Source organism: Xiphias gladius, chromosome 20, assembly GCF_016859285.1.
Source record: "Xiphias gladius isolate SHS-SW01 ecotype Sanya breed wild chromosome 20, ASM1685928v1, whole genome shotgun sequence".
Classification (NCBI taxonomy): Eukaryota; Metazoa; Chordata; class Actinopteri; order Istiophoriformes; family Xiphiidae; genus Xiphias; species Xiphias gladius.
Window position 1 is genome coordinate 21,510,913 of NC_053419.1, and position 26,763 is coordinate 21,537,675.

General features: G+C 41.2%; 3 protein-coding genes across 5 annotated transcripts in view; 2 read left to right on the forward strand and 1 right to left on the reverse strand.

The window, feature by feature from the left end:
• Positions 1-5,231, forward strand: part of lhfpl2a (LHFPL tetraspan subfamily member 2a) — a 45,332-nt gene extending 40,101 nt beyond the window's left edge. For both annotated transcript variants that reach the window (XM_040156889.1, XM_040156890.1), the window contains one exon: positions 3,950-5,231. In XM_040156889.1, the coding sequence (XP_040012823.1) occupies positions 3,950-4,206 (257 nt within the window). In that variant the 3' untranslated portion in view covers positions 4,207-5,231. The remainder of the gene's footprint in view (positions 1-3,949) is intronic.
• A 5,178-nt stretch (positions 5,232-10,409) lies between these two features.
• LOC120806615 (secretory carrier-associated membrane protein 1-like) lies at positions 10,410-25,691 on the reverse strand. 2 transcript variants are annotated; one of them, XM_040157953.1, is made up of 9 exons: positions 25,289-25,691; positions 19,986-20,063; positions 18,351-18,458; positions 17,655-17,763; positions 16,245-16,373; positions 14,505-14,664; positions 14,052-14,153; positions 12,520-12,637; positions 10,410-12,423 (listed from the first exon to the last, which is right to left on the reverse strand). In XM_040157953.1, exons 1-9 carry the CDS (start codon positions 25,343-25,345, stop codon positions 12,274-12,276), a joined length of 1,011 nt encoding a protein of 336 aa, XP_040013887.1. In that variant the 5' UTR covers positions 25,346-25,691; the 3' UTR covers positions 10,410-12,273. The 2 variants fall into 2 exon arrangements, with proteins under 2 accessions (XP_040013887.1, XP_040013886.1); XM_040157952.1 differs by having other exon boundaries at positions 17,655-17,766; positions 25,289-25,690.
• A 684-nt stretch (positions 25,692-26,375) lies between these two features.
• Positions 26,376-26,763, forward strand: part of ap3b1a (adaptor related protein complex 3 subunit beta 1a) — a 60,628-nt gene continuing 60,240 nt past the window's right edge. Inside the window, exon 1 of the mRNA XM_040157440.1 lies at positions 26,376-26,693. Coding sequence (XP_040013374.1) covers positions 26,566-26,693 — 128 coding nt within the window. The 5' untranslated portion in view covers positions 26,376-26,565. The remainder of the gene's footprint in view (positions 26,694-26,763) is intronic.

The window sequence follows — 26,763 nt, forward strand, 5'->3', positions numbered from 1 at the left end:
TAAGCTGAGGTGGTTTTAAGATTTCATCTGAAGATAAATCTATTCCAGTTATTTTACGTAATCGAATGGCTAAAACAGACTCTTTGCTGAGGGTAGGTCGAGTAAACTTTGTATCCTGCAGGCGCACATTTTAGGGCCGCCAGAGACTTCCTACACACTAGAAAGACTACTTGTAATAGAATTCTCTGTACATTAATTGAAATTCCCTTTTCAATTGCATTCACGTCGAAAAGGATTACAGACAAGACGGCAAACAAACGCGGCCATAAAACTGTCTCTAACTCTTGTGCATTCAATGTCCAATGCTTTTATTACCTGCTATAAACTTTCCCTCCAGCTGTGAGTCACAGAAATAATCACAGGTTTAACCAGTGACTAAGCTTCACCCTGGAAATGAGGAAAAATAAAACAATACCTTACAGGAATTAAGTCTGGCGATGACTTTGACACAAGATATCTTGTGTTACATAAAAGAGGAAAGCAGAATCACCGGATCTCACTTATGAATACATGGGAATCCCAATCCTTACTAGCTTTTCCTGGATATCTGTGTTTACAGTGGAAGTTTGGTTGTTTTATAATGACAATAGCCACATATAGATGCAAATGAGCGCTAATAAAAAAGCCTTTACTTCAACACTTACAGTGTTTAGCATTTTACAACCAGTAGATTACGACATTACAACTTTAATTCAGAGGCAGTAGTTTAGTTACTGTACACAACAAAAGCCATTATCATGAAGATATGCGACCTGTCAAAACCGCAAATCAAATTTACATTGTCTCACCACATCAGATTTTGTAGGTTATATTTAATATTCAGCCGTTCTTACTGCAGTAGGTGTGTGTCATGTTCTGATTTTTAAGTCTGAATATTTGGAATAGAACTATTCCATTCATTCAAAATAGAAATATGATTTTTACCGGTTGTATTAGAGGTTAGGCTTATTTTAATAATGCATAGCACTGTTTATCCACTATTGAGATAATAAGTGAGGTATGATGTTGAGATATGTCACCGGAAGAGTAAAAATTTTGACCCACTGGTGCCGTTACATGAAAGGTCCAAAGTCCTTATGGTTCGTCCTTATTTTAGTCTGGCAGAGAGCAGTGGACTAGCGAGGAAAACAGACTAACCAGCCCCCAGAGCCATGGCTGAAGGGTGGTTGGTTGGTTGGTGGCGGGGAGGAGGCTATCAGAAATGGATTGATGGTGAAGAATTGACAGTTTGGAAGTTAACCGAGACGAGAGCCAGTGCTGAGGGAACAGTGAGGCCGAAAGGGTGGGGTGCAGCGGGATATTAGGTTAGAAGGTCTTAAGTCTTGGGGAAGGAGAGTCTGTGTGTGTGTGTGGAAGGGTGGGGGGTGGGGGTGGGGGGTCTCAGGAGGGGTGGGGTTGGGAATTAAAACCATACCTTCAATCCATCACTGAAGCCAGTCTGGACGTCAGGGCAATGCAACAACATGTGGAAAGAATTTATGACCTAGTTTTCATTTCCTTGTTTAATACGATATTGGGTGCTTTAAGAGCAAGAGAATGGGAGGAGAAAGAAAAGGAAGCAGAGAGAGTCAGAGAAAGATTAGGAGAGAATGAAAAGAGAGAGTGAGTTTTACCTCCACACTTGTTTTTATGAAGCAAGGCAGCGAGACATACTCGTTGAAGGAGAGCTAGTTGGGTGAAAACATCGAGACTGAAATTCTCATTCCCTGCCCGGTTCATTTATTATCAGTAATTTTATTATTGTAAATGTTTCCTGCTGAGCCTTGATTGGTGGCAGGCCCCTCGTCTGGCCAGCCGACCTATCCACTACCACGGGAGGAACTGCAGAGCAGAGGAAACGGTGCAAACAGGGTATCTAAAAACGCATTCAATTCAGTTGCCTTATTAGAAAGAGAAGGCCCTAGAAGGCATTAAGTGTTAAATTTTTATTTACAGAAGTCTGGAATATTTTTCTTGCCTGTCGTAAACGGTAACATTAGTTGTAACTTTCGGGGGCGGACAGTTGCCAGGAAGCTCACTAACTTATAATGACAACAAATGAAGTGGCCGCTCTTTGTTGTTGTTTTGCGTCCCATTGTGGTCGTTTGGAGTCTCTGTGGTTGCTTTGCACTTCTTTGTGGGTCTTTTGAATCTGTTTGTGGTTGCTTTGAGTCTCTTTGGGATAGTCTTGCCTTTCTCTGTAGTCTTTTAATTTAGCTCTTTGACTTTCAAACAAGAAACATTAAAAAAAAGGGGCCAGGGGGCACCTGGGTCCGTACCCCGTAGGCCTCTTCAGTAATTCATCCATGGGTCCAGGTTACGTTAACTGATTAATTATATCACTAGGAATTATTGTCACATACAGCTGAGTGGTACTGACAAAAATGTGGCAGAAATGTCAGAAAATTCATGTACTCAATAAATAATTGTAGGTCTCATTGTTTGCTTTAAGTCATTCTTTGACCGTTATAACTGTGAAAAAGGTATTGAATTGCATTCTCTGTGGTCTTGAAAAATGTTTAAAAGTCTTAAGTTTCATATGGTGAAAACCGCAGAAACCTCATGACATAAAATTAGTCGAAGAAAGAAGGTTGTTTTTAGATCTGTAAGAGCAGTGTTTGTCAAAAATAGTATAAAAGTATTAAAGTCAAGTCAGCACGACAGTAGAAGTGGGTCACGGTAACACAGGAAGTGACCCCGTCCTTCGACCAAGACACAGGATGCCGGAGGGTTGGCCGGGGACTGGGGCAGGCGGGAAAGCCCTTCGGCTACCTCTTCCTGTTGTTCTCCTCTCTCCTCTGTGCACGGACCTGACGGGATTGTGTGCCAGGATTCGGCCTTGCAGTTGCCATTCTGGAGATCTTTTTGTGACTATCCCCATTCACATTTCAGACAGTCATCAGGAAATCATTTATGTGTGGTGCAACCTTGTTTTTTTTTCATCCTGATGGGATGCTTTTGATGCCAGGATGGCACTTTGGCAGGAAATGTACTGTGTGGCGGCCCCATGGATAACTTGCAGCAGTCATCAATAAACAGAGTCCCTCAGCATATGAAGCACATTTGATCTATGTGAGATTTTACCTGAGGATGGTGACATTATTTGGTCATTCTTTCAAACTTTTGCATCTGCCTTAAACCACTGGCAAACTTGCACTGAAATGTGTTGCGAAAAATTCAGGGCCTATTGCTTCGGGGTCATATTAATGACCCCATGGCCTTTCCTTTAGCACCACCCTCAGGACAGACTTTACATTTTTACCTCTGCTACTGATCAGGCTCCATGAATATTAAAGGTCCCCTTTGGCGTCTTCCTGTAAACACGTACAGTCGTGTTTACATTCCTTGTTTTTCACCAACACTCATTCCGTGTGTCCTTGAGACCTAGCAAGCATCTTGAGTAGTGGTGCAGCTAGCAAGATTATTTTTCTCAAATGTCCAAACATAGTGAATAAATGCCCATCGCAACTTCCCATAACCTAAAGTGGCGTCTCGAGATGTCTCGTTTTTTTTTTCGACCGACAGTCCAGAACTAAAAAATATATCGTTTACAATGATTATATGAGAAAGAAGAGCAGAAAATACTCTTGTTTGAGAAGCTGGGAGTGTGAATGTTTGGTATTTTTTAACTAAACAACTAAAGCGATTAATGGATTATCAAAATAGTCGCCGGATGTCTTTGCGTCAGTTGACTAATCGACATTACAGTCGACTAACTGTTTCAAGTCAAATCTCTAATGCATTTTGTTCCTGAACATTTGCAAAGTGGATTTATCCGATGTTTTGAAACCTGCATTGCCTGCGTTGTGAAACTATTTCCAGTGTCAATAAGGAGCTTTCTGCCTCACTAGTTTGTTGTTTGGTGCTCTCATATTTTGGGGTGTAATGACCACGGCAGTCTCTAGGGGTACACTCTGTTTTAATAAGCTACCGCCTGCTGAGTTCCTTCTCCCTGTGTCCCTTCTCGCAGGTCTGTTTCTGATCCTGGGTCTGATGTTGTATCCTGCTGGCTGGGGTTCAGACAAGGTCCAGTTGTACTGCGGTCCCGACGCGGCCCCGTACCGGGCCGGGCTCTGCTCCATGGGCTGGGCCTTCTACACCGCCATGGGCGGCACCGTGCTCACCTTCATCTGCGCCGTCTTCTCCGCGCAGGCCGAGATCGCCACCTCCAGTGACAAGGTCCAGGAAGAGATCGAGGAGGGCAAGAGCTTGATCTGCCTCCTCTGAGGGCTCAGATACTTTAGTCCTGTGGGGAAAAGAGAAGAAGAAGAAGAAGAAGAAGAGAGGCAGGCCAATAATCATCAACGCCTGTTCCTCTGCCTTTTCTCATGTGATCGGCTTGTGAAATGGAGGCCTCTGCATTGTTTACCACTAAGACTGACTATAATTTTGTCTTAAGTTTTGTGTTTACGTGGGAGAAATCTACAAGTGCCAAGTTTTTTTCTCATCGTGTGTCTTTGTCTTTCTGCCACTAGAGGTGCTGTGTCTGTTATTGTATTCATGTGTAACCATGTGGGCGCCCAGACAGGCTTCGTATGTCACCACATGCTCTGTAAATAGGTGTGATTATATATATTTTGTACATAGTTACGATCACAGAATGATGGTCATCTTGATCCAGGCCGGGCTGATGAAGTCACTCTTGCCTTTTAAAAAAAAAAACAAAAAAAAACAAAAAAAACCAAAAACCAAAAAAAAAAAAAACTGGTGTCTGGTGTTTTTGTCACCAGACCACAATCAGTAGACCTGGATCTGTTAACTGTTGGCCACGTTTGAGTATTAACTCAACAAGGGAACCACTACACAGTCAGAATAAACTACTCACAGAATATATGGCCTTCAGCTCGGAGTGGATGTCCTATAAAGCTTACAGAATGTACTGTTATATGAATGATTCATGTGTTTGCAGACCCTTGAAATGTATCGGTGAAACACGGACTGCGCGAGGACGAGCGGAGGAACCTGTGCGGTGCATTTTGTCGGTCCTCCTGTTTTGCAGGAGAAAGGCGAAATGAAGTGAGCCTCAATCCTAGCCTTAGCTGGGAGATGACCTGCGAAGGGTCTCTGCCCGGTCCTCCTTCGGCAGACATCCTGTAATCTGTGCACAAAGACTTGGACTGAAAGATGAGGACACATAAAAGAAGTGTTGCTGTTACTTGTAATGTCTGGTTTCAGGGAGTCTGTTGACTCATAGATAGTGTCCTATCTGTTCTCATTTGTTTCTGTCGAACGAATAAAGAGAAGGGAAAAAAAACCCCAAAAATCCCAGTTTGTTTTCAGTTTTTAACCGGTGGAAGCTTCACTGCGGGGAAAGGGAGGAGGGAGGAGAGGCAGCAAGTGGAGCAGCCGGTTTGGTGCAGAGACCTCGGTCTGGCCCTTGAGGTGGGGGTGGGTACGTTTTCCAGCCAGCGGGTGATCAGTTTTTCCACTGATGCAGAACTGAACTCTACATGTGTGCCTCTCTGTGTGTTTGTGCTTCACACTCAGTGGTGGAAAGTAACTAAGTACATTTACTTAAGTGCAGTTTTGCGGTACTTGCGCTTTACCCGAGTATTCCCATTTCATGCCACTTAACGTCTACTCCACTACCTTTCAGTTGTAAGCATGGACAGATCATGAGACAGTGGGACCCTGGGCTCAGACATCGAAAAGATCCCCAACCACTCCACCATAGGAGCAAGAACCCAGGCTGAAAGAGACGCAAAACGGTTTGTGGTCATTGTGTGTCTCCTTCAGCAACATTTCACAGGTGAAGTCCACGGGCCTGGGCTACTGACCTGGATGTAGGGTAGTTAAAACTAGCTCCACCTGGAGCAGCTGCAACAGGGGCAATTTTTCTGCAGGCTGAGTACTTTCACTTTTGGTACTTTTGGTACTTTTTCATGCAGGGCTTTTACTTGTAATGGAGTATTTTTACATCGTCGTATTGGTACTTTTATTTATGTAAGGGATGTGACTATTTCTTCCAACACTGCTCATATTTTCATATTAACAGCCATACACTTCCCACATCTAGCCTCTCTTTCTCTCTCTTACCCCAGCTACCACACAGCAGTACGTGTGTACTACCTGTGTGTATCTGTGTGTGTGTGTGTGTGGGATTACAAAATCGACGACTCCCTCCCCAGATGTTCCTCCCTCCATTTGGACTACAGAGAAGCCTCTGGCACATCCCTGTGGCTGCCTTCCTCCACCAGTGCACTCAAACCAAACACAGACCTTGATGACTTCCAGATTAGGCACATGACAAATCGTGCAATCTGACATTCGGGCCTGTTTCGCTGCCAGAGGCTCTTAGTTTTGCCTCCCATTTTCCTCTTTTGCAGAAGGAGTCAGAGAGGAAGAGAGCGAGGGCAGACGGAGCCTCTGAGTTTTGTTTCCTTTCACGCCCGGAAGAGGAGAAATGCATGTGTTCTCGCATGGCGATTGTTGAGAAGGCTTCGGCCGAGGCGGCCCCCTCACGTTCATTGGACGGCATGTATACGAGCGTCTCAGGAGCCAATCAGCACAGGCCCGGGGCAGGGGAAACACAGCCCAGCAAGCAAAGTCACAAATCCCGAAACACTGAAAATTTGCATTTGAGAATTTCGCGTCTTACAAGTTAATACTACAAAGAAATGGAAGTTTACTTAGTTGATAGTCTGACTGGTCACTTTTCTCTCTTTTGAGGTCGATAACATCTGTATATCTTATGTTGTATTGACAACCTGTGGACAGACTTTTATGGGACTTTAAGTCTGAAAGTCTGAATTTGTATTCTTATTATAGTTATAGTATGTTATAGTAACTTGCCCAAAAAAATAAATGAATGCTGCTTCAAAGTGCGCGGGCACACACACACACACACGCCAGAGCTGAGAGGACATGTATAACAATCTTAACCCGACATCTCAACAATCAGCCTTAAAGCGGCCGTAATTGATGAAAAGGTTACTGTTCTGGTCCATGGCGTCGTTTTCGGCCACAGAGGGCAGATGTTTTCAGCGAGAAAGCTCTAGAGAGCCGCTGTCCACTACCTGCTCGGCACCAGATGGCAGACACACCATGTTAGTGAGCCACTGGTGAACATAGTGAAGCATTTAAGAGCTACAGAGCCCGATACCTCTCTCAGGCGGTGGTGGAAAACAAAACGAAGCTAAAAGGCGAGTAAATATTGGCCTTGCGTTCACCACGTGGCCAGAAACGCAACTCCAAATGAACGATAATGTGGCTCCGTGTCGGCTGACCACATCAATCTTACCAGGTGATAATATGCCAGTGTTGTGTCTAGAGTTTGTTCCGGTGCCTCTTGTGTTGGAAGCGTACACTGAAGTGACTGAAAAAAAAAATTACAAACGAATGAATGAACGTCGTCTCGCTTTGAAGCTCAAAATAATATTAGTTTATTTTCTTTTTAGTTGCACAAATGAGACACAAAAATAAGCCGTAAGACAGATCTCACCAAAAAAAACGAAATTTATTAGCGAAGAAAAACTTACACATGAACGCAACGTAAAGACCTCAAATCTCAACAATCAACTAGGATGCAAAGTCTGGTCTAATGCTTAAATTCAAGGTAGCGGCCAAGCTTTGTACGATTTGAAAAACAGTTTCAAACCCACGCTGTGAGTTGTCCTTTTGAAGTTTGAGGTTTGTTAGTGGCTTTATCATGTCGGAGCACGGGCCACGACTTCCCTCCGCCCGGCCCCATTTCCTCCGGTTTTTTACTCCCTGTGGGCTTTCGCCTTACAAGGCGCATGGAATCACGTGCACCAGACGCTTCACAGTGTCTCGAGTGCGATTCACCGAAGTGACAGCTGACAAACGGAGGAAGGCCGTGTCACAGCCTGGAAAGGCAGCTACCAGCAGGCGGAAGACTGCTGCCGTTTTCAAGCACTCCTGATATGGATGGGAGCCTTTAAAGAGGAGGGGCCCTGGAGTCTGTGAGAGACTGCTATTCCTCCTCTGTGCCCCCTTCCTGTTGGCGGCGGAGTGGGTCTGCCGCCAGCTTCCTCTTTTGTGAGAGTGTTGTTCTGCTTCATTTCACACAGGAGCTGTTTGAGCAGAGACCGAAGGAGTCCTCACCCCGCCCCCCGAGTGTGTGTGTGTGTGTGTCTTTATTTTATACAGCTTCTTTAACAGGCCTATTATTGCCACTGCCACTATGAATAGCCCTGAAAAAAAAATAAAAAAAAAATCATGGTCTATGCAGGAGGTGAAAAGACAAGTCAGGTAAATAAGTGATCAGGAGGCGCTGAGTTAAGATTAGTTAGTTATACACTCACTGCTCACAGATCACATTTTATTAGGGACACCTGTTCACCTGCTCTCTCGGGCAATCATCCCATCAGCCAATCGTGCGGCGGCAGCTCAGTGCATAAAAACCTGCCGATACAGGTCAGGAGCCTCAGTTAACGTTCGCATCGAGCATCAGAATGAGGAAAAGATGTGAGCTCAGTGGCTTTGACTGTGGCTTGATTGTTGGTGCCAGAAGGGCTGGTTGGAGTATTTCTGAAACTACTGATCTCCTGGGATTCTCACGCACCAGTGCAGAACAGCTTTTTCTTTCCTTTTTTTTTTTTTTTTGGTTGTTGTTCTTGTCGTGTAATTTCAACAGATTCAGTAGAGGGAAACAATTCAGGTTGGCAGCTGCTGCATCAAATCGACTGTTCCTACTAAGTTAATTAAAATCTGAAAATGTTCTATACATCTTTGCGAAGAGCGCCCCCGTGTGAAGTGATAAAAGCAACGACACCATTCAAAAAAAAAACTACAAGCTTGACTGCAAAAGTAGTCGGCGTAATGATGGAGGCTCTGTGGATTTGTGGCTTTTAGTGTCGTGTGCGCTCATAGTGACTTTACAGTTCAACGGACGTTCGTCCCGGAGGCGATATGTATAGATGTTACACTGACAGAGGTGTTTTAAGCAGCGCTTCACAAATGAGCTGCTAATGGTCCCCAACAAAGGCACAGTCATGTTACGTATTGATAATTGATTTCATTTCATGACATTCGTGGTCGTTGTCATCTCCATCGTTTTACACTAGTGATTGTTTATTGAAATGGTTACACAATTCCCGTGCATGGTGACTTTCTCAGTTGCAATCTTCACAACTGCAAAAGTTAATTCAAATATTTGCAACTTTTCTAATTAATTCTGGTGTTGATTGGCAGCTACTCTAAATATGAGGACTGACTATTCTCCTAAATCAAGTGGATGAAGGGAACTTCATGTTCTTTGATAGCTACTGACCTCATCTGGTTTTCAGCTGCTGGTACAAGCCCTTTTATTAAATATTCTGTGTGTGCATTTCAATCCGCAAAGAGCATGGGTGTCTCTTTTAAAACGAGCGTGAAGCTTTGCCTTGTCTGGATGTTTACACCACACACACAAGACCAATATAAGAGAAACAATAAAACGCATACAGAAGACGAAATTTTATTCAGTGTTGATACAATAAATATACAAAACTCAAACTACTCAACATGCGACTGAAGGTGAAACCAGAGTGCATCTTAAAATTACATCGAAATGTAGGGCAAACCGTCGACCATCCGTAAATCATACAAGATACACAAACATCCCTTAGTGTTTTTCTGAATAATTTCATTAAAATTTCATTGTTAGCAATGCTTATGAAAAGTTTAATTTCATCGTCACTGTTTCTACCACGTCATGTTAATTATAAAGCACAGCTTATAGCCACAGTTCATCAACAGAACATCGCACAGTTCACATTGCATTGCAGTCTAATGCCTTTCTCATATTTATCATGTTTTTGTTTTTTATTTTTAAGCAAGTCAAAAATAACAGCAAAAATCTTTAAGGAATAATCCCACGTTGCATACAGCGAATGTACTTAGGCAGAAAGATGTACTGGTCCAAATTAAGCCAGTGTGAAATGACGACAGATAAAAAACGTATAGGGCAAAAAGAGCAGAGATCAAAACAAGGCATTTTGCAGGAAGCCTCAACAAATTAAAAAAAACAAAAAAAAGAAGATGAATCTCCTCTTCAGGAATTCAAGAAGGATCCCAGACCCTGCACAGATTGTGACTTAAAAGGCCCATATTCCACTCTATTCACACTCATACACATCACATCCTCACAAAGGCTTAACTGGCTTAAACATGAGACACAACAGACAGAGAAATCAGACACATTCAAACAGTGAAATCCGCTTTGCAGCTCCCACCGATGCAGCACGAACTCGTACAGTATTTAGAGAAAGACACATTCAATTGATTCAAGACATCTTAGCGGTTAGAATGCATGCGAACATTTTTTATGACCACAAACTGGAAATGAACAAGACTCACAAGAATGACCCTATCTTCAGATTTGAGGCATTTGATTGTGGTTTTGCTGGAATTCACTGATAGTCAATTCACAATTCTCAAATTGCAATTATCAGAACATTACGTCAACATTACTGGACATTTTTGTCATCTTTTTTTTTTTTTTGCAATATATTAATTTACAGCACAAATCCAGGGGCCAGTCTGTGTCTAATTTTGTACAATCTGGTATCATTTTTAACCTCGTCATGCAAGTGAAGAGTACATCCTGAGTACAACTGAGGTAAATCTCCAGAACACTGGAGAGGAGCTGGAGGCGAGTTAAACTTTCCTCTCCAAAACTGTATTAACGTGCAGACGTATATGCAGATGGGTGGATCCCTTGGTGCATGTTAACAGTGTCATTCATTAGCTTCATTTTGAGGAAACCACACCAAAGGCAGGCTTGATCTGAACTCTCAGCTGAACTCAGCTGGTGCACGTCACACGTATGGATTAGACTAACGAGCAGGAAGGCGTGAGGCCAATGTTACAAATATCCTTCAATCTGCGCAGACAAAGAATCTAATGAGCGGATCTAAAGTGCAACTCGTATGTATGTGTAGATCATTATAGGCAAAAGATTTAAAAAAAAAAAACTAACCAAAACTTTAGAGCAGACTTTAAAGTGATGTTCCACCCAAAGTAAAAAATCTTTTGAGAATCAAACACTGCTCGAAGGCAGGAGAGGTCGCTGTTGAAAATTGTGTAGTGCTTTTAGAAAGGAGAGGACAACGGCTCGGATCAGCTTGAATTCAGTTAGTTAAAATAAATTCAAAGTCTGAGAATTTTTTCACAGCGGGAAAATAATTGAAAGAAATCTCTCATATCACTTGTGCAGCATAATCGTCTTCTCCTTGGCCCATCAACATGGTCACCATGTTGCATACACTCTTAGTCCTGATGTGTTTCCTACATCACATCTGGCGGAGCTTCATTTGTGGAAACTGACTCTTACATGCGACTGATTGCTCTTCTCTCTGTCTTGCATCATTGTGAACTGATTATCTTTGGGTTTTGGACAAATCTATTACTGTGAATTTTTCTCCTTGTGCATTTTTTCACCTTCATCTGACATCGTAATCGGAAAAACAATGAACTGATGAATCAGTATAATAACTGGCGGCTTACTCGATAAGGAAAACAATCATTAGCCCTACAGTCCACTGGAGTGAGTCTCTGATATTTAACAGATGAGATTTTGGGTGATTCTGAGCAGATCAAAAAGTCGAAGGCAAGGCAGTGAACTGGAATGCACAGCATTCATCTTCAGCAGTACAAAGTCCCTCCACCAGGGGCAGCAGTGTTAAGTTGTGTACTCATGGAAAACAGCAAAAAGAAATCTTCTGCTGCATGTGCATTCTCCGACAAGTAGAGAGTACTGGATGACTTCCATTTGTTCGTTTGATGAACTGATAAAGTTGAGAAATGACAGAACACACAGGGTGCACGAAACTTCTACGATGGTTGATGGTGGGAAATGCCAAGGTAACTTAGAGTTACTTTACCGTCTACAAGACTCGAGGCGGCACCGACATTTAAAATAGGCACACAAACATTCATTTAGTTGGCCAGACACACACATACACACGCAAACTCACGCACGCAAACTCACACAGAAAAAATAAGGTTGAGCACGCTGGTTGAGTGGTGAGAGTGAGGGGGTCCCAGAGTCAGAGAAGAGGGTGTAGAATGTTGCCGGGGCAGAGTGCGACAGCAGGAGAGAGCCATGACCCCGTTTGAACGATCCCAGTAGTGGTTTTCTCTCTCAGACTCAGATCACAGATCATAGGTCACTGAGGTGCCCTTACATGTACCACTCAGATACTGTCAGAAGCCTGAAGGACTCTCCGTGCGTTTAAACAGGTTACTCGGCTCAGCTGTGGCTGGGTGCTGCACTTGTGAGCGGAGGAGGAGGAGGAGGAAGAGGAGAGGGTCGACGGTTGGACGGAGATACGAGCGAGCTGTCTAGGCCAATCAGATCTGCTCCTTTAAGGTTCCTTGCGCAGCCCTGGAGGCGGCATTGGCGGTGGCCGTCTGGACCGTCTTGTTGGACATGACGCCTGTGGCGAACTCCTGCTGGGCCTTCTCGAAGCTGGCACCGGTGGTACGGTACATCGCATGGACCTGGTGAGGATGAAAGGGGAGAGGCGATTTAAGGCTCAACGGGTGGTAGCAGACTCTACTTGAATATCTTCTGGGCTTGTTGTGTATCTATGGTACCTTTTTGAACATGATGAGGGACATGACGGCCAGCGAGGTGAAGAGAGCAGCGATGAGGATCATTATAATGCCCACTGGGATGCTGTGATTTAGGCCAGTCAAAGCTGAGATCCACCCGCTAGGAACAAGAACGTCATTAAAAGGACATGTTTGGAGATTTTATTTACTGTCAACAAATCCCACGAACGGACCACAACCAATGATAAACTGATCGAACTAACAAGTCGTGTGTGTGTGTGTGTGTGTGTGTGTGTGTGTGTGTGTGTGTGTGTGTGTGTGTGTGTATATCAAAGCGTGATATATCTCATGGCTCTGCGCCCTAGAGCTCCATTGTTTCCAAAAACTATTAAAAACACATGAATGAGCCAAACTGTTGCACTGGGTGACATGATCCTTCATTGCGTTGAACACACACACACACACACACTGTAGTTTATTTTGAGTCAGTCCCACACACACACCGTCCTGCTGCCCCAAATACTCTACAGAACCAAATGTGTACTAGTCCGCCGCCAAAAATATTTCCGCCTATTTAGTGTTTAATAAAAACTACAGTGTCCAACTGTTTTAGTATTAAAAAAAAAAAAAAAAGTACACATTTTTGACCTGTGGTAAAAGGTTTATTTCCTCAGTAGGAACAAACGGGCTACGGACACGGTAGGGAGGATTGAAAAGGTTTAGAGAAAGACTAACACATTGCTGGTTTCGGTCTTTTGAGATTTTTTTTTGAAAATAAGAAAATATAAGAATAATGCCAGGCTTATCCTTTAGCATCACAGCATGAATAAATTTACAAAGTTGATTACAATAAGGTCAACGATGCATTCAGTTCAAGGTTATTATCATACGTGCTGGGTGCGGATTTGATATCAGTATTTTAAACATTATCTGAACAAATACAAAAAACAGGAGGGAGCCTTATCAGTTTAAATTTATTTTAACCTAACTCCAGCTATTAGTCTTTTCAACATCTGCTACTAACAATCACCTTATTAAGTTCAGTTTAACTGAATGTTCACTTATATGTTCATATGTTGCTCAAATCAATTTTTTGAAACAATTTTTGTCATAATCACACTGGGGCTTCAAGCAACGATTATTTTCAAAATCACTCAACAGTTAATTATTTGGTACATAAAACAGTAAAACGTGCTCAGTATGTTTTCCTACAGCCCAAGATGATGTCTTCAAATGTCTTGTTTTGTGCAACTAACAGTCAGAAAGATAAACATATTTAATTAAAAGAGATTTTACATTTAAGAAGCTGGAGCCATCAAATGTTCAGCATTTCGCTTAAAAAAAAAAAAAAAAAAAAAAAAAAAAGACTTAAACAATTAAACAATCATCCAAATAGTTGCAGATTTATTTTGCTGTTCAACCACTAAATGATTAATCGACTCATTGTTGCAGCTCTTAAAAGACAAACTGCAATTAAAGAGCATCTTATAAATCAATAATACTAATTTCTTCCCCGCGAACAAAGCCGCTTAAAATATTTGTGTTGCGTGTCTCTTCGTGCCCTGTTTCCTTACCTGGCTCCCCAACCAGTGATGCCAATACACTGGAGAACGTAGATGCCAAACTGACAGATGTACACAAAGAAGAAAATGAAAAATCTGAATGAGCTGTCACTCCTGCAGAAAGAAAAAGAAAAAACAGGATATGAACAACCAGTGGCGGAGTATTAATTTGTACATCAAAGATAACCACATTTGTATTTACATGAACTGCTATAAAGGGAAATCTACTGGAAGTTTAATTTTAATGTCAATGAGACAGATCTATGTATTTGTTGGTTATTTTATTATGTGATGAGATATTATTTATGTCCAGTCTATTGCCTATATCATGACTTGTGTAATCAATCCGTTTTTAATATTTCCACTTTTTTTTAAAATGCTTTTAATACAACTAATTTCCTTGTTTCTGCCTAAGAGTGCCTGAACAACATTTTTCTTTTATGCAGATACATTTGCATTCTTTACCTGAATGCTCCGTACAGTGGTCTGTACCAACACACGAAGGAGCAGGGTGTGAAGAGCATGAACCACAGGATCGACAAGCCAAAGTCCACCCCACGTGACGATTCCACACAGAACCAGGCCAGGCAGCCGATCATGTTAGCGAGCAGCGTCACAGTGTGAACTGAAGTATTATTAGGAAGAGAGAGAAAGAGAGGCAAAAAAAAAAAAAAAAAAATTCAGTAAATAACTGCATGGAGCTTTTAATGAAAGTGGGACAGTGTGGTAGCCCTGGTGCGTTACTGTATACTGTATGTCAGAGGTTGGAAAGTAGGCTGGACGACGGCTGGAGTGTCCAGTGTCCTGCCAAGTCAAGTTCATGATGGAAGTGGAAGAAGCACTGATGATTAAATATTTTAACATGTAAGACTGTGCAGGACTGAGAACATAAGACACACGCACACACACACACACACACACACACACACACACACACACACACACACACACACACACACACACACACACACACACACACTCAATAATTCATCTTTAACATTTGTTCTTAGGGTCCTAATGGTGACTGCATAGTTAAAGGCACTGTACATGTACAGTAGCAGTGTGTGTAAAACTGAGTGGGTTTTACACCACCGTGTGAAATATGACATTAGCCTGCTGGTTGACATACCAGAACTGAGGGTGGATGGTAGGGAGACACTTGTGCTCAGGATCGGTCTCTACTTGAGCCTGGAAAAGATCCTGTCTTATGGGAGTTTATTTATTTATTTAGTTTAATACAGAAAGTATGAAATCCCTTTTATCAGATACCAATCTGTGAATAAACTAAAGGACAAAAAGGGAGGGAGGAAAGATTATTGCTTTTAAAGTATCTACTGCTCTTAGGTCTGTATCTAAACCAAGCTTTAAGCAATCACCTGACCAAGTCACTTCATCAGGCCACATGATTGCAACACATGTCCTCGTCATGTGGCTACTTAATTCCTGTGGAAGCCACTCACTCCCTGAATCACAGACTTTTTAAGCACAACTAGGACTGAGCTACAAAGGCTGCAGAGGGTGGAAAAGTACTTGCTCTTATTCCGGAGTTTCCCTGAAATATTGCAACTGTAATTGATCTTCTCATCTGACCCCTAATTCAGTATCTTTTTGAAGAAATCATCATTAAAAAAAAAAAAAAAAATCTGTTATTAGCCATTTCCAAAATGATTTTGTGTTTTATGAAGACAGAGATAGCAAATTAGATCTGATTAACTAGGCTAGTCGTGTTCAAGAGTCCTGACTGAAAATAAACTTCTTATGTCTTTAGGCCAAGAACAACTCTATCTACAGATACTGTGACACACATATTAACTGGAACCAGGACATTTATTGCATTGCATGCAGTTGAAGACTTACAAAGACTGTATCTTTTAACCCTCCCCCTTCTATAAGTTGGAAGAGTTGGATTTTGGCAGAAAAGGCCAAAAAAAGTGTGAATGGCAGCTGTAAATATGAACATCGACCCCCCAAAAATCCATCACACACTTGTCCGAACATTTATCTGAAAACAACAAATGTCAATCTCTTGATAGCGCTAGAAGAAAAGTCAGGGGATCAGTGAAGTCAGTAGGATTCATCCTCTGATGAACACGAACGTCTGTACAAAGATTTCACGGAAATTCATCCTATCGCTATTTCAGCGCGGACCAAAGTGGTGGGCCGACAGACTGACACTGTAATAAAGGAACAAAAACCACTACTCACACATCCAGAGGTAGTACATGATCTTGACTGTCTTCTGAAACTCTACAGGAATGTCCACTGTAATGTCATGGTAGAAGCAGGGGGCCATGGGGAAGTTCTCTGGGAGCGGAGGCCAGTTGTTTTTCCTGCCTGAAACCCGAAAATACAAGTCAAGCTTGTGAGTGACTGTAAAGTTTTAAAAGTAACGTGAGTTCATGTTTTATCTTCTTCTTCTGGCTATTCACTAATAACCTACCACTTAAAAATAAGCTGGCCAGGGTTCAGAAATATTATCAGGGACAGGGGGGGGGGAATAGGGTCACTGACCAGCTGCACATCAGCATGTGATTTACAGTAACTCGGTTACTGCAGTACATGTGCAGTGCAGTAAATTCATTCTTTGCTTTCCTGACTGGATTCTTGCGTGCATGTTAACAGCGTCAAAAATAAATAAAAACACAGCATCGTTTGATGTGATGTACTATTGTTATGTAATGAGACATGGAAGAGATCCCGTTTATTGTGGCTAATGTGGTTCAAAATAGAAACCGTAAGCTGTCCTCTCTGTAAAGGATCTATGGGAATTTAAAGGAATAGCAAGCCGTTTTGAGGAATTTGCTCATTTGCTTTCTTGCCGAGAATTTGGTAGGATTTGATAAGATTGACTTCCATGTTTGTACACATAAATATGAAACTAGAGCCAGGATGCAATTAGCTTAGATTAGCATAAAGCCCTTAAACAGGGGGAAACATCTAACCTGCCTCTGTCCAGAGGTAAATCTTTAAATTGGACTAATTAGCAATTAACATCAAAAATGAACTATTCCTGCCTATGCCTTTTCTTGGCAGTGTGCAGTGACTTCATGGCATCGTTGCTACTTGCATGGTGGCCACATGGTAATGAAAAGACTTGTGAAAGTCACTCCCTCCGGCCAAGAAATAGTACCAGGAGGTAACTCCTTGTCAAACCACCACTTGGCATTTTTGCATTTCTGTTTGTGTACTAGTTAAGTAAACAAAGTATGTGTTAATTAGTAACATTTAAAGGTGCAGGTAGGTGGATTGTTTACCTTTGGACAGAGCCAGGCTAGCTGTTTCCAGTCTTTAAGGTAAGCTAAGCTAATTGCCTCCAGCTTCGAACTTCATATTTAGCATACAGACACGAGAGTGGTATTGATCTTCTCGCATAACTCTCAAGAGTTGACCCTACTCCTTTAAATTAAGATCTTGTCTCCTTATGTGAAAAGTGTGTGGTCATTAAAAGTGTGACAGAGGAAAACAAGTGATTTAACCAAATAATGTTCTGGTCCCAACCACAGAAAAAGCTTTTTCCTGATGAAAAAGGTCATTTTTTCCCCCCAAATAAACACGGTATAATTTTTAGTCGTGACAGTACTGATCTGCAGCTGTAGGCTGGAGTCTGATGCTCACCTCCTGAAGCACTGATTGACTGCATTTCTCTCTCCCGGCGGTCCAGCTCTGCGGCCTTCCTTTCCAGCTCCTCCTGTCGCCTCAAGAGCTCGGCAGCTGCTCGCGTCTGCTGCTAAGCGAACACACACACAATATAAAACAAAAAAAAACAACAAAACAAAACATGTCAATACACTGGTAAAAGTACGGGAGGGTGTATTGTCAGTCAGACTGTTTGGCTGACTATTTTTTCAGCTCAGTAGAAATTCTTTTTGTACTTTTGGAATGAACCCAGTTCTCTACAGGGACAGCTGTAAAAGAGAGACATCACAACAACATGTTCCCAGGAGTCTGCCTACGAACGAGATGCAGCATCACAAGTCATCTCCTGTCTGCCTGGAGTTAGAGAGCCCAGTCACAGATAGCGACAGCTTCCTGCTGAGCTGCTTCTCGGTCCACAAACTCGGCATGAAACCAGCTGTTGTGTTAATGCATTTTTCTGCCTCCAGTACACTCAAAAAATCTCTCCTGGTGATATTGGACTAAACCATTAGAGTCTGCTTGCTTATATATATTTACACCTACACACACAATAATATCAGCAAGGTGACAATATAGAGAAGTGTGTGTGAAACCTGCAATTTCTCAGTGGACCATAGAATAATGAATAAGTAGCTGTTTTTGGGCAGTATGAGGTCCAGCTGTGGTCAGTAATACCTGTGACTGAGGCTGCGAGTAGGCTGGAGGCTCCTCCGTGGGTTTCATGATGGCGGGTTGTGCGCTGATGGTGGGCGCAGCAGTCTTGGGTGCCATACCTGCAGGCATCTATGGAGGAAGCATACGTACATTTATAGTGAAACCCTGTTATCATTACAGCTGACACAATGCTGTGACACTGCAAAAAAAAAAAAAAAAAAAAAAAACACACATCACCAACAGTCTGGTATAATTTCTCAAATGCTCCAAAATGAGGAAGTTATTTTTCTCAAAATGGTGAATAGCTCTCGAAATACTGGTCTCATAAACAGTAACCCCTAACAGGATAATAACAATATACAAGAGCAGAGTTGTAACTGGAAAAATATAAGCACTATAATTCCTCCAGTTAGTCGGAAACTGCTGTGCTGTACTATACGTGGAAGCTTAATAAATATGTGATATGACCTATTCTTCTTACATTAAAATTAAAGAATTAAAGCCAGTTGAGGATCATATTCAAATCCAAGCATGATGGCACTTGATCACTAGTTTTTTGTAGCCCTAAAACACATCTCATAGTCTTTTCCAGCAAATAAACCAGTTGTAGAAAGCTCTAAAAAGCTAGTAAAGGGACCGGCGGGCTTAGATTATTTTGTTACACACAGTATTCCCAAAGGTCCAGGGTGACTATCCCTGCTCTAATTTACTGTTTTTTTGGCTGGTGACCCCTTCAAATGGAGCAGTGTCTGCTTGTAACACCTCGTCCCTGGTTAAAGTTGTGAGCAGTTCGACCGACTGATTATCCCCATTAAGCTTCTCAGATCTGAACACATTTTACAGCCCTTTAGATTTTCCAACCAAAAAAGTCAGAATGAGAATAAGAGATACTGAACCAAAGTTACAGTGGCAGAGACACGGTAGAAAGGTTTTTTTTGGCCTTGTCTATTTTTTTGGCATAAAAAAGGGAACATAAGGTCTGTAGTTGGACCTTTTCTGTGGAAAACACTATGGAGCCATAGCCACAAGTCTGAACCAATTCTGTGTCAACAGCTGTTGCTGTGATATGAGGATCCTGAAATGATTTGCACAGACAGAATCAGGAGACTTATAAAACAATGTATTATTTGTCGAGGTTGTGTGAAGACTGAGTCCGGTACGGACCAAAACACACCTGAAGTAGCGCTACCAAGGCCAAACTGTCCCCCAGGTGGGACTGTGTATTTTAAAACGGTCCGTTTTTATTTTCAGTGTAGGTAATAAATAATTTCAAAATAGTGAGAACAAGAGCTAAACAATTAACCGGGACTGACTGACTGAATTATCAGCAGTTCCTCGTTTTTGGGTGATTTGTGCAGTTCAATTAAAAAGAACAGTCACAAAGCTCTCTGGTTGTCATGTCTAGGAGAATATGTAGGACTGATGAGCCCTGGGGATTTATACATGCTCAGGGATTTGTCTTATTTCCCATTTAACAAAATTTTTAATTAAATGGTGACCATTATATTTCCATCCCTATTGGCGTTGTGGAAGTCAAAAAAACAAAACAAAAAAAAAAAAACAAGGATTGGCTTTGAACTAAATAAATCCTCTGAAGCCTGTTGTCCAAAACTATTTGATGTATGAGCTCACTGGTTAATCTGTGAAAGCACTCACTGGTTTGGCATCTGTGAAGGGATTGTACTCTTCCAACCCTGGGGGACCCGTCTGTCTTACTTGGGTCACTGATGAATCCTGAGAAAGCGGAATAAAATTATCTCATATGAGAACATTACAAAACATTACAAACAAATTACCCAAGTGTGATGAATAAGTCTGTTATGAGAAAACCACAATCTTGATATGTCTACAGTCGTGTTTTTAATCAAGGACACCAGTGGAATCTCTACGGTAAAAGTAAAATGGCTCATCAATGTGTAAAAACCCTCCATTATTCTGTCAGATCAAGTCCAAACAGCCCTCTTTATTCAAAATGCAGCAGGCCTATAATTCAATACTGGCAAAGACGGGATGATTCCAATAATTTCCACGGGAAGACATGTATAAATAGCCAAGTCTATGAGTTTCAGTAGGGGGGCGAATGCTTCTGGCTGCTAAAGAAAGAGTTAAAAAGGGAAATTTGGCGTTTTTCTAGTTTGCCGCGCCATACGGAAAAACTGCTGAAAAGCCCTTTTCATTCCTTTTACCCACATTCTTGATTTGCAAACATATTTTAACAACCGTGTTCAGACATGACTAGCCTAGAATGTTAGGTTTTACCATGTGAACAATTTGAAATAAAGGATGAAGCCAAAACATTCAGAAACCAGTGGTGGAAGTAAATCAGTACATTTACTGAAGCACTGTTCTTAAGTACTGATTTCAAGGCATTTGTACTTTACTCGACTATACAGATTTTCTGCTACATTATACTTCTACTCCATTAGATTTCAGAGTGAAATATTGTACTTTTTACTGGACTACTTTTATTCCACACCTATAGTTACTAGTTACTTGTGAGAGTAAAATTTTACATATAAAAACATAAGATGAGTTTACAAAATATGATGCGTCGTTACAGAAAAACTAACCAACGATGTAAAGATATACTGCTGTATAAAATTAGCTCCACCTCGACAACACCGAAACGCGTCTTACATGTCAAGGCATCACATCTGACTCCGGTAATATACAAACAATATATTGAAATATGACACTCTGAATGGTGCCATTTTGCGTTAGTACTTTCACTTTTGATACTTGACGTATATTTTGCTGCCAATACTTCTGTACTGATTTTAAATACAGGACTTTTACTTGTAAAGGAGTATTTTTATACTTTGGTATTGCTAATTTTACTTAAATCAAAGATCTGAGTTCTTCCTCCACCACTGTCAGACACAGACCTGCATTGTTAAGACCATCTGTACTATAGTTTACTGATGAGTAGCTATAATACTGGAGTACCACTACAGTATGTTCACGTATTCAACTACTGTGTAGGAGGTCAAACTTTAAAAAGTAAATAATTTAGTATCTTCTGTTACTATTTGCATGTAAAATTCCTGCTCCTGCTGGCATCAGTTAAGATACATTTTCATACATTTCTTTTTATAATATGCTTACCATCAGCTGTTGTCAGTCAGGCACTAGTTTCATTCAAATTGCAGCTCAAGATTAACATCCAATCTGCGTATTCCTGAAGTGCTACCCCAATCCAGTCTCAGTGTAGCCCTCTCACTGTCTTTCTGACTCTTAAAATTTCTAGGAGTTTCTCTCGCACTGCCACACACACACACGCAGGCTTCAACTCGTCACCAGACCAGGGTCATGAATATTTCATAGGGTTGGCCGTGTTTAAAGTTTAATGCTGCCCTACCGCACAGCCAAACAAACCCAAGCATATTCACCAAGTGTTGAGTTTTCATCTTGAAATCTATAGTCAATCATCACCGCGCATGGTCCACCCTTTGCACATCTGCCCGTGTGAAAACTAATTTCAATGTTATGGATTTCCTGTCACCTAACAAAGCACAAACTAGTGAACTTGTATCCACCGTGATCCTGATTTAGCCGAGAATAAAACACGCTTTGTTCTGCATGAGCAGTTGCCCAGATCTCATAAATTGATGACACTTTATCCAAGCGTTCAACGCTTTGCCTACTGTACTGTGTTTAAAGGTGAAGCTGCGGTACGTAACATGAAATTACAGCATTTCGCATTGTGAAGCTACAGAGATCATCAAATGTTTGATCTACGCTTCCATATAGAGCTTTTCATTAACTGACATGGGAGCCTAGTTTCTGTAATTAGCCCACATCCAGAGAAATAGGCCAAAACAGAGTGAACAATCTGATGCATGACTGGGAGTGATGATATTTAGCAGGAGAGGTGCCAGCGTGGGTCCTTGCACCACATGTCACCATGATGGCACCATATGATTTCATGAACTATTGAAGATAGCTCAGAGTAGGGAAGAAAGCTCCACCTCTCCTCGGGCCAAAAAGTGTGGGCCAACGAATGACAGAAAAATGGCAGAACAGCAGGGGTTCACTAGTCGTGTCACTATGTTAATGGGGGCCCCAACAATAATTCACTTTTTGTTTGTCTGTATGGTCAAACTGTGCCGTCAGCATCTTTGGCCGTCACACGCTGAGAGATAAAGATGGTGGACGGATTACTTTTTTAAGTTTATGCAATAAATAAAAGCCTCTTAAATGAGAGAAAATCAATTATTATGGCCATGTAATGTAATCGTCAATAACGGCATTTTATACTTATTCAATCAAAAGAAAATGAATTGGACGTTTACCTGACTATTCATCTTATTCATTTCTATATCAACAATTTCAGATGTGCTTATAATGTCTTAACAAATGTGCATTCTTCGTATCATATCTTCATAACATGTTGTTTGGCGATGTAAACTACCTTAATAAATCACTTATAAATCTGGTAACTTCTGACAGGCACTACTATTATTTAAGTCTACAAATAGCGATCATAACTGATCAATCGGCCAACTATTTTCTTGCTCAATTGATCAATCATTTAGTCTGTAAAACATTACAAACAGTGACAAATGCCCAGCACATTAGCCTATTCAATGCTATGTTTTGTCTGACCAAAAGTCCAAAACCGCAAAAGTGGTCCATTTCACATTTCTCTCTCTCCTCATATTTGAGAAGCTGAAATCATCAAATGTTTGGCGTTTTGCTTGAAAAATTACTTAAGTGGCTACTCGACAATCAAAATAGCTTCCAATTAATTTTGATTGAACTTGGACTGATGAAACGATTTAATTGACAAAAAGCTGCAGCTCACCTATTATTTTTGACCTTACAAACCAAATAATTTATCTAAAGTATAATGAATGCTAATCCATAATGAAAATTAGGGTTGGAACAATTATTGATTCATTTGTTGCTTATTTTCTTGATTAACTGATTAATCTTTGGCCCTTAAATGTCAAAAAAATAGTGAAAAATTCACATCACAATATCCCAAATCCCAAATTGACATATTCAAATTGCTTGTTTTGTTCGGCCAACAGTCCAAAACCAAAAGATATTCCTTTTAATTTCATAGAGCACCAGCAGATGTTCACATTTGAGAAGCCGGAGAAAGGGACTTTTTGGCATTTTTTGATGAAGAAAATTGTTGCAGATTAATTTTCTGTCGCCCGACTAATCAATTGATCGACTAAACTTTTGAGCTCTAAAGAAAATGCAAATTAGTTGCTGCCGTCAGTGGCCATCTTTAGTACACCTGACATGATGACGAAGAGAGGCAGGGAGGAAGGCACTGAAGGGCCGAAGAGCACATGATCAAATGCATGCTTTCAACCATGACATGCCACTGTAAAGACAAGACTGTCTATAGCTGTCTATAGGTCTAAATAAAGCCAACAGCCTAAGGAAAGCATGACAATAAAATAAAAAAATAAAATAAAAAACCAACAACCACACAACCTCAATATGTTCCGCTGTCATTTAATTCTCTGTTTTTGAGAAGCAGTTTGTAAGAGTCACTCAAATGACAGTTATCAGGATTTATTCCCTCAGCATGATCATCTCTGGGTTGGTCTAAAAAAGTCAATTATGGGGATTTAACCTAATTTAAGGGTTATACTAAATTATCTATTTAACGCCCAGTCTATTACAACACAGAAATCTGACTGGCATGAAAACAGGAACAACATGTGAACAGCAGTTTATCTACTGTTAAAAAAAAAAAAAAAAAAAAAGTGTGCGCAATGTTCCCTTTGAAAGTCTGTAAATGGAAGAATTTCACAGGTGGAAAGTTAAGAGCAGTAGTGAGGTATTCAGAGCCTTTTCTCAAGTAAGTAAGTATTATCAGCAAAATGTGCATTAAAAGTCAAACGCTAAAGTACTTCTGCAGTAAAATGTCCCCTGTGACTGATATATTATCATACATGACATTATAAGATTGTTAATATTACATTACATTTATTTTGGGAGACTTTTGTCCAAAGCCCCTTGCAATAAATAATACTGATGCGTAAGCAGTATTTTACTGTTGTAGCGAGTCAGAAAATAATTATCAGAATAGTTGCAGATTAATTTTCTGTTGCCTGACTTATCGACTGATTGTTGCAGATCTGAACTATTTCATATACAGGCAGTTTAGTTTATTGGTTCTCCGCCTAGGGGTCGGGCCCCCCCAAAGGGTCACAAGATATATCTAATGGGTCGTTAGATGATTAATGGGACAGGAAAAGGTCCTGATACACAAATTTGTATTAATATTAAGTACTGGATTATTTTACCTTATTTGGCCTCAAAAAGTTATTTAAGTTTCTCTTTGATTTCGTGTCTTTTTGGTGGAACTGCTAACAACCCATACACTGTATTTAACCAAAAGAGTTGGAAAACACTGGTTTAATGTTTAAAAATGCATTGTATTTTTATAAACTTGTGTTTTTTAATGCCAAAATCCTAACCTGACAAGTAACTCTAGCTATGAAATAAACGTAGAGGAATAAAAATCATATAATATCCCTCTGAAATGTAGTGGAGTGAGAAGTATAAAGTTACATAAAATGGAAATACAAATCTGTACTTAAGTACAGTACTTGAGTAAACAGTTACTGGTTAAAACTGAGTGCTGCAAACAGGGTGCCAACAGGGAAACGACATGGAGTGATTAAAACACCAAGCACACAGCCAAGCTGCACTCTGAATCAGTGATAACAGCTGCAGGTCTAGCACAACACTACCAATTACCTTTGCACTTTATGTCACTCCGGTCAGCCAAAGTCACTTCAAATTAAGCGACAATCAAAAGTAAAGCCTGCCAAAAAAAAGTGATTTAACGTTTTTAGTCCGCCAGTAGCTTTATCGCAGCCGTTTAAGACAGATTATCCAGTGCTAGTCTTGCTTGGCTGAGTAACTTGTTACTAATGTGAAATAACGCAGCAGCTAGCGCTAATGTGGCTGCCTCAGCTAGCTAACGTTACCTGGAACGGGTTGCTGAGGTCCGGGTCCGCGAACGGGTTGCTGTCGAAATCCGACATACTCCGTATTTGCGTCCTTCTCGTTCAATGTGTCTCGGAGCTAATATTTAAAACCAAAGTTTTAAATAGGCTAGCTGCTACCAAAAAAAAAACAAAAAAAAAACAGACAAACAAAAACAAAAACAGACACACACAGGCTCTCTTTCAGGCGGACGGACGCAGGTGATGAGACGGTCGGAGGCGAAGTCAAGTGGGGACTGCGTCCCAAGATGCTACCGCGTCGGGGGATTGGTCACCAGCAGCGGATCAAATGTGACAGAACCAGGCGGAAGTAAGGAAACGTCACGTCCTACTTTTCAAAACAAAACAAAACTAAGCAGTGAGCTATCTCTAACAAAGTACACCCAAGTAAAACTTTTATATCAGATCTGTCCTCCTAACTCGTAGCTAAATTTACAGATATCGACGGCTCTTGTAGCCTACTTTTACTTATGTTGCTTCTTTGTGAAATATTGGATAATTTTACGTGTTTGGGACTCAAAAGCTTTTTAAATTCCCCCTTTGTTTTGTACCTTTACTTAAGGAAATTGTGAAGAAACCGCTCTTCAGCTCGTGGTTAGGGTTGAGGACCATTTGGGGAATTTGTTTGCCAGGGTTTAAATGCTTAGTAATGAATCAACGTACTCATATCCCAACTCATACCAAGAAGGAGCTTGCAACAAAAAAACAAAAAAAAAACTTCACTAAACATAAATCATATTACAAAAATAACACTACAGAAGGCAAGATAATGTGAAGTCTTCGTTCCAGCCAAACAGCGTTAAAGTACCCAGATAATTAATCCAAAAACCAAGCAAGGGACAGAATCTGCAGTCCTCTTTTGTGTGAAAATGCAATCAATTGCATTTTACGTTGGATTCGTTTTCTGTTCACTTTACTTCCTGTCTGATAAGTGCCGTAGTAACGTTGCTACCTTGGCAACAAACCGGCTCGGGGCGTTTCGACCATAGATCTAGAAATTCTAAACAAGCAGTTTCAGCAGCAATCACCAACCTTTCTCTTCTAGTTGCTCTAGATCTATGACCCGTCCGCGGCTGAAGCCCTGTCATGTGACACCAACTTGTCCAGCTCACACTTCCGCTACTGCGTGTAAAAAAAAGTTTGGGTAAAATCTTGGAGAAGTTTGGCGTTGCGGGAACTTCGTGCGCTGCCAACATATTCTCCCGTTTATGAACAGTTTGTAGATCGAAAGAGGTGCAGGAGACGTTTACTTATCGAGCATGTCGACGGGGGCCTTGTACAATGACCAGGGAGGAGCGGAGGCGGCGGTGGAAGCGGGGCAGGAGAGCACCCCGACCTCCTCCAGCACCGGAGCTGCCTTTGGACTTTTCAGCGCTGACTTTAAAAAGTAAGACAGCCCAGCGTGTGTTCCGTCCACCGTCAGGGAGGTTCATTGTCGGTAAAGTTAGACGGTTGTG

What these genes read in the sequence shown, in the direction of transcription:
- LOC120806615 (XM_040157952.1), bottom strand. Translation starts at nt 25,345, where the DNA reads ATGTCGGATTTCGACAGCAACCCGTTCGCGGACCCGGACCTCAGCAAC. An exon ending in ACCTCAGCAACCCGTTCCAG is followed by an intron (nt 20,064 to 25,288) that starts GTAACGTTAGCT and finishes CCGCTTTCTCAG; the next exon opens with GATTCATCAGTGACCCAAGT. An exon ending in GTCAATCAGTGCTTCAGGAG is followed by an intron (nt 16,374 to 17,654) that starts GTGAGCATCAGA and finishes TTCGGGTTTCAG; the next exon opens with GCAGGAAAAACAACTGGCCT.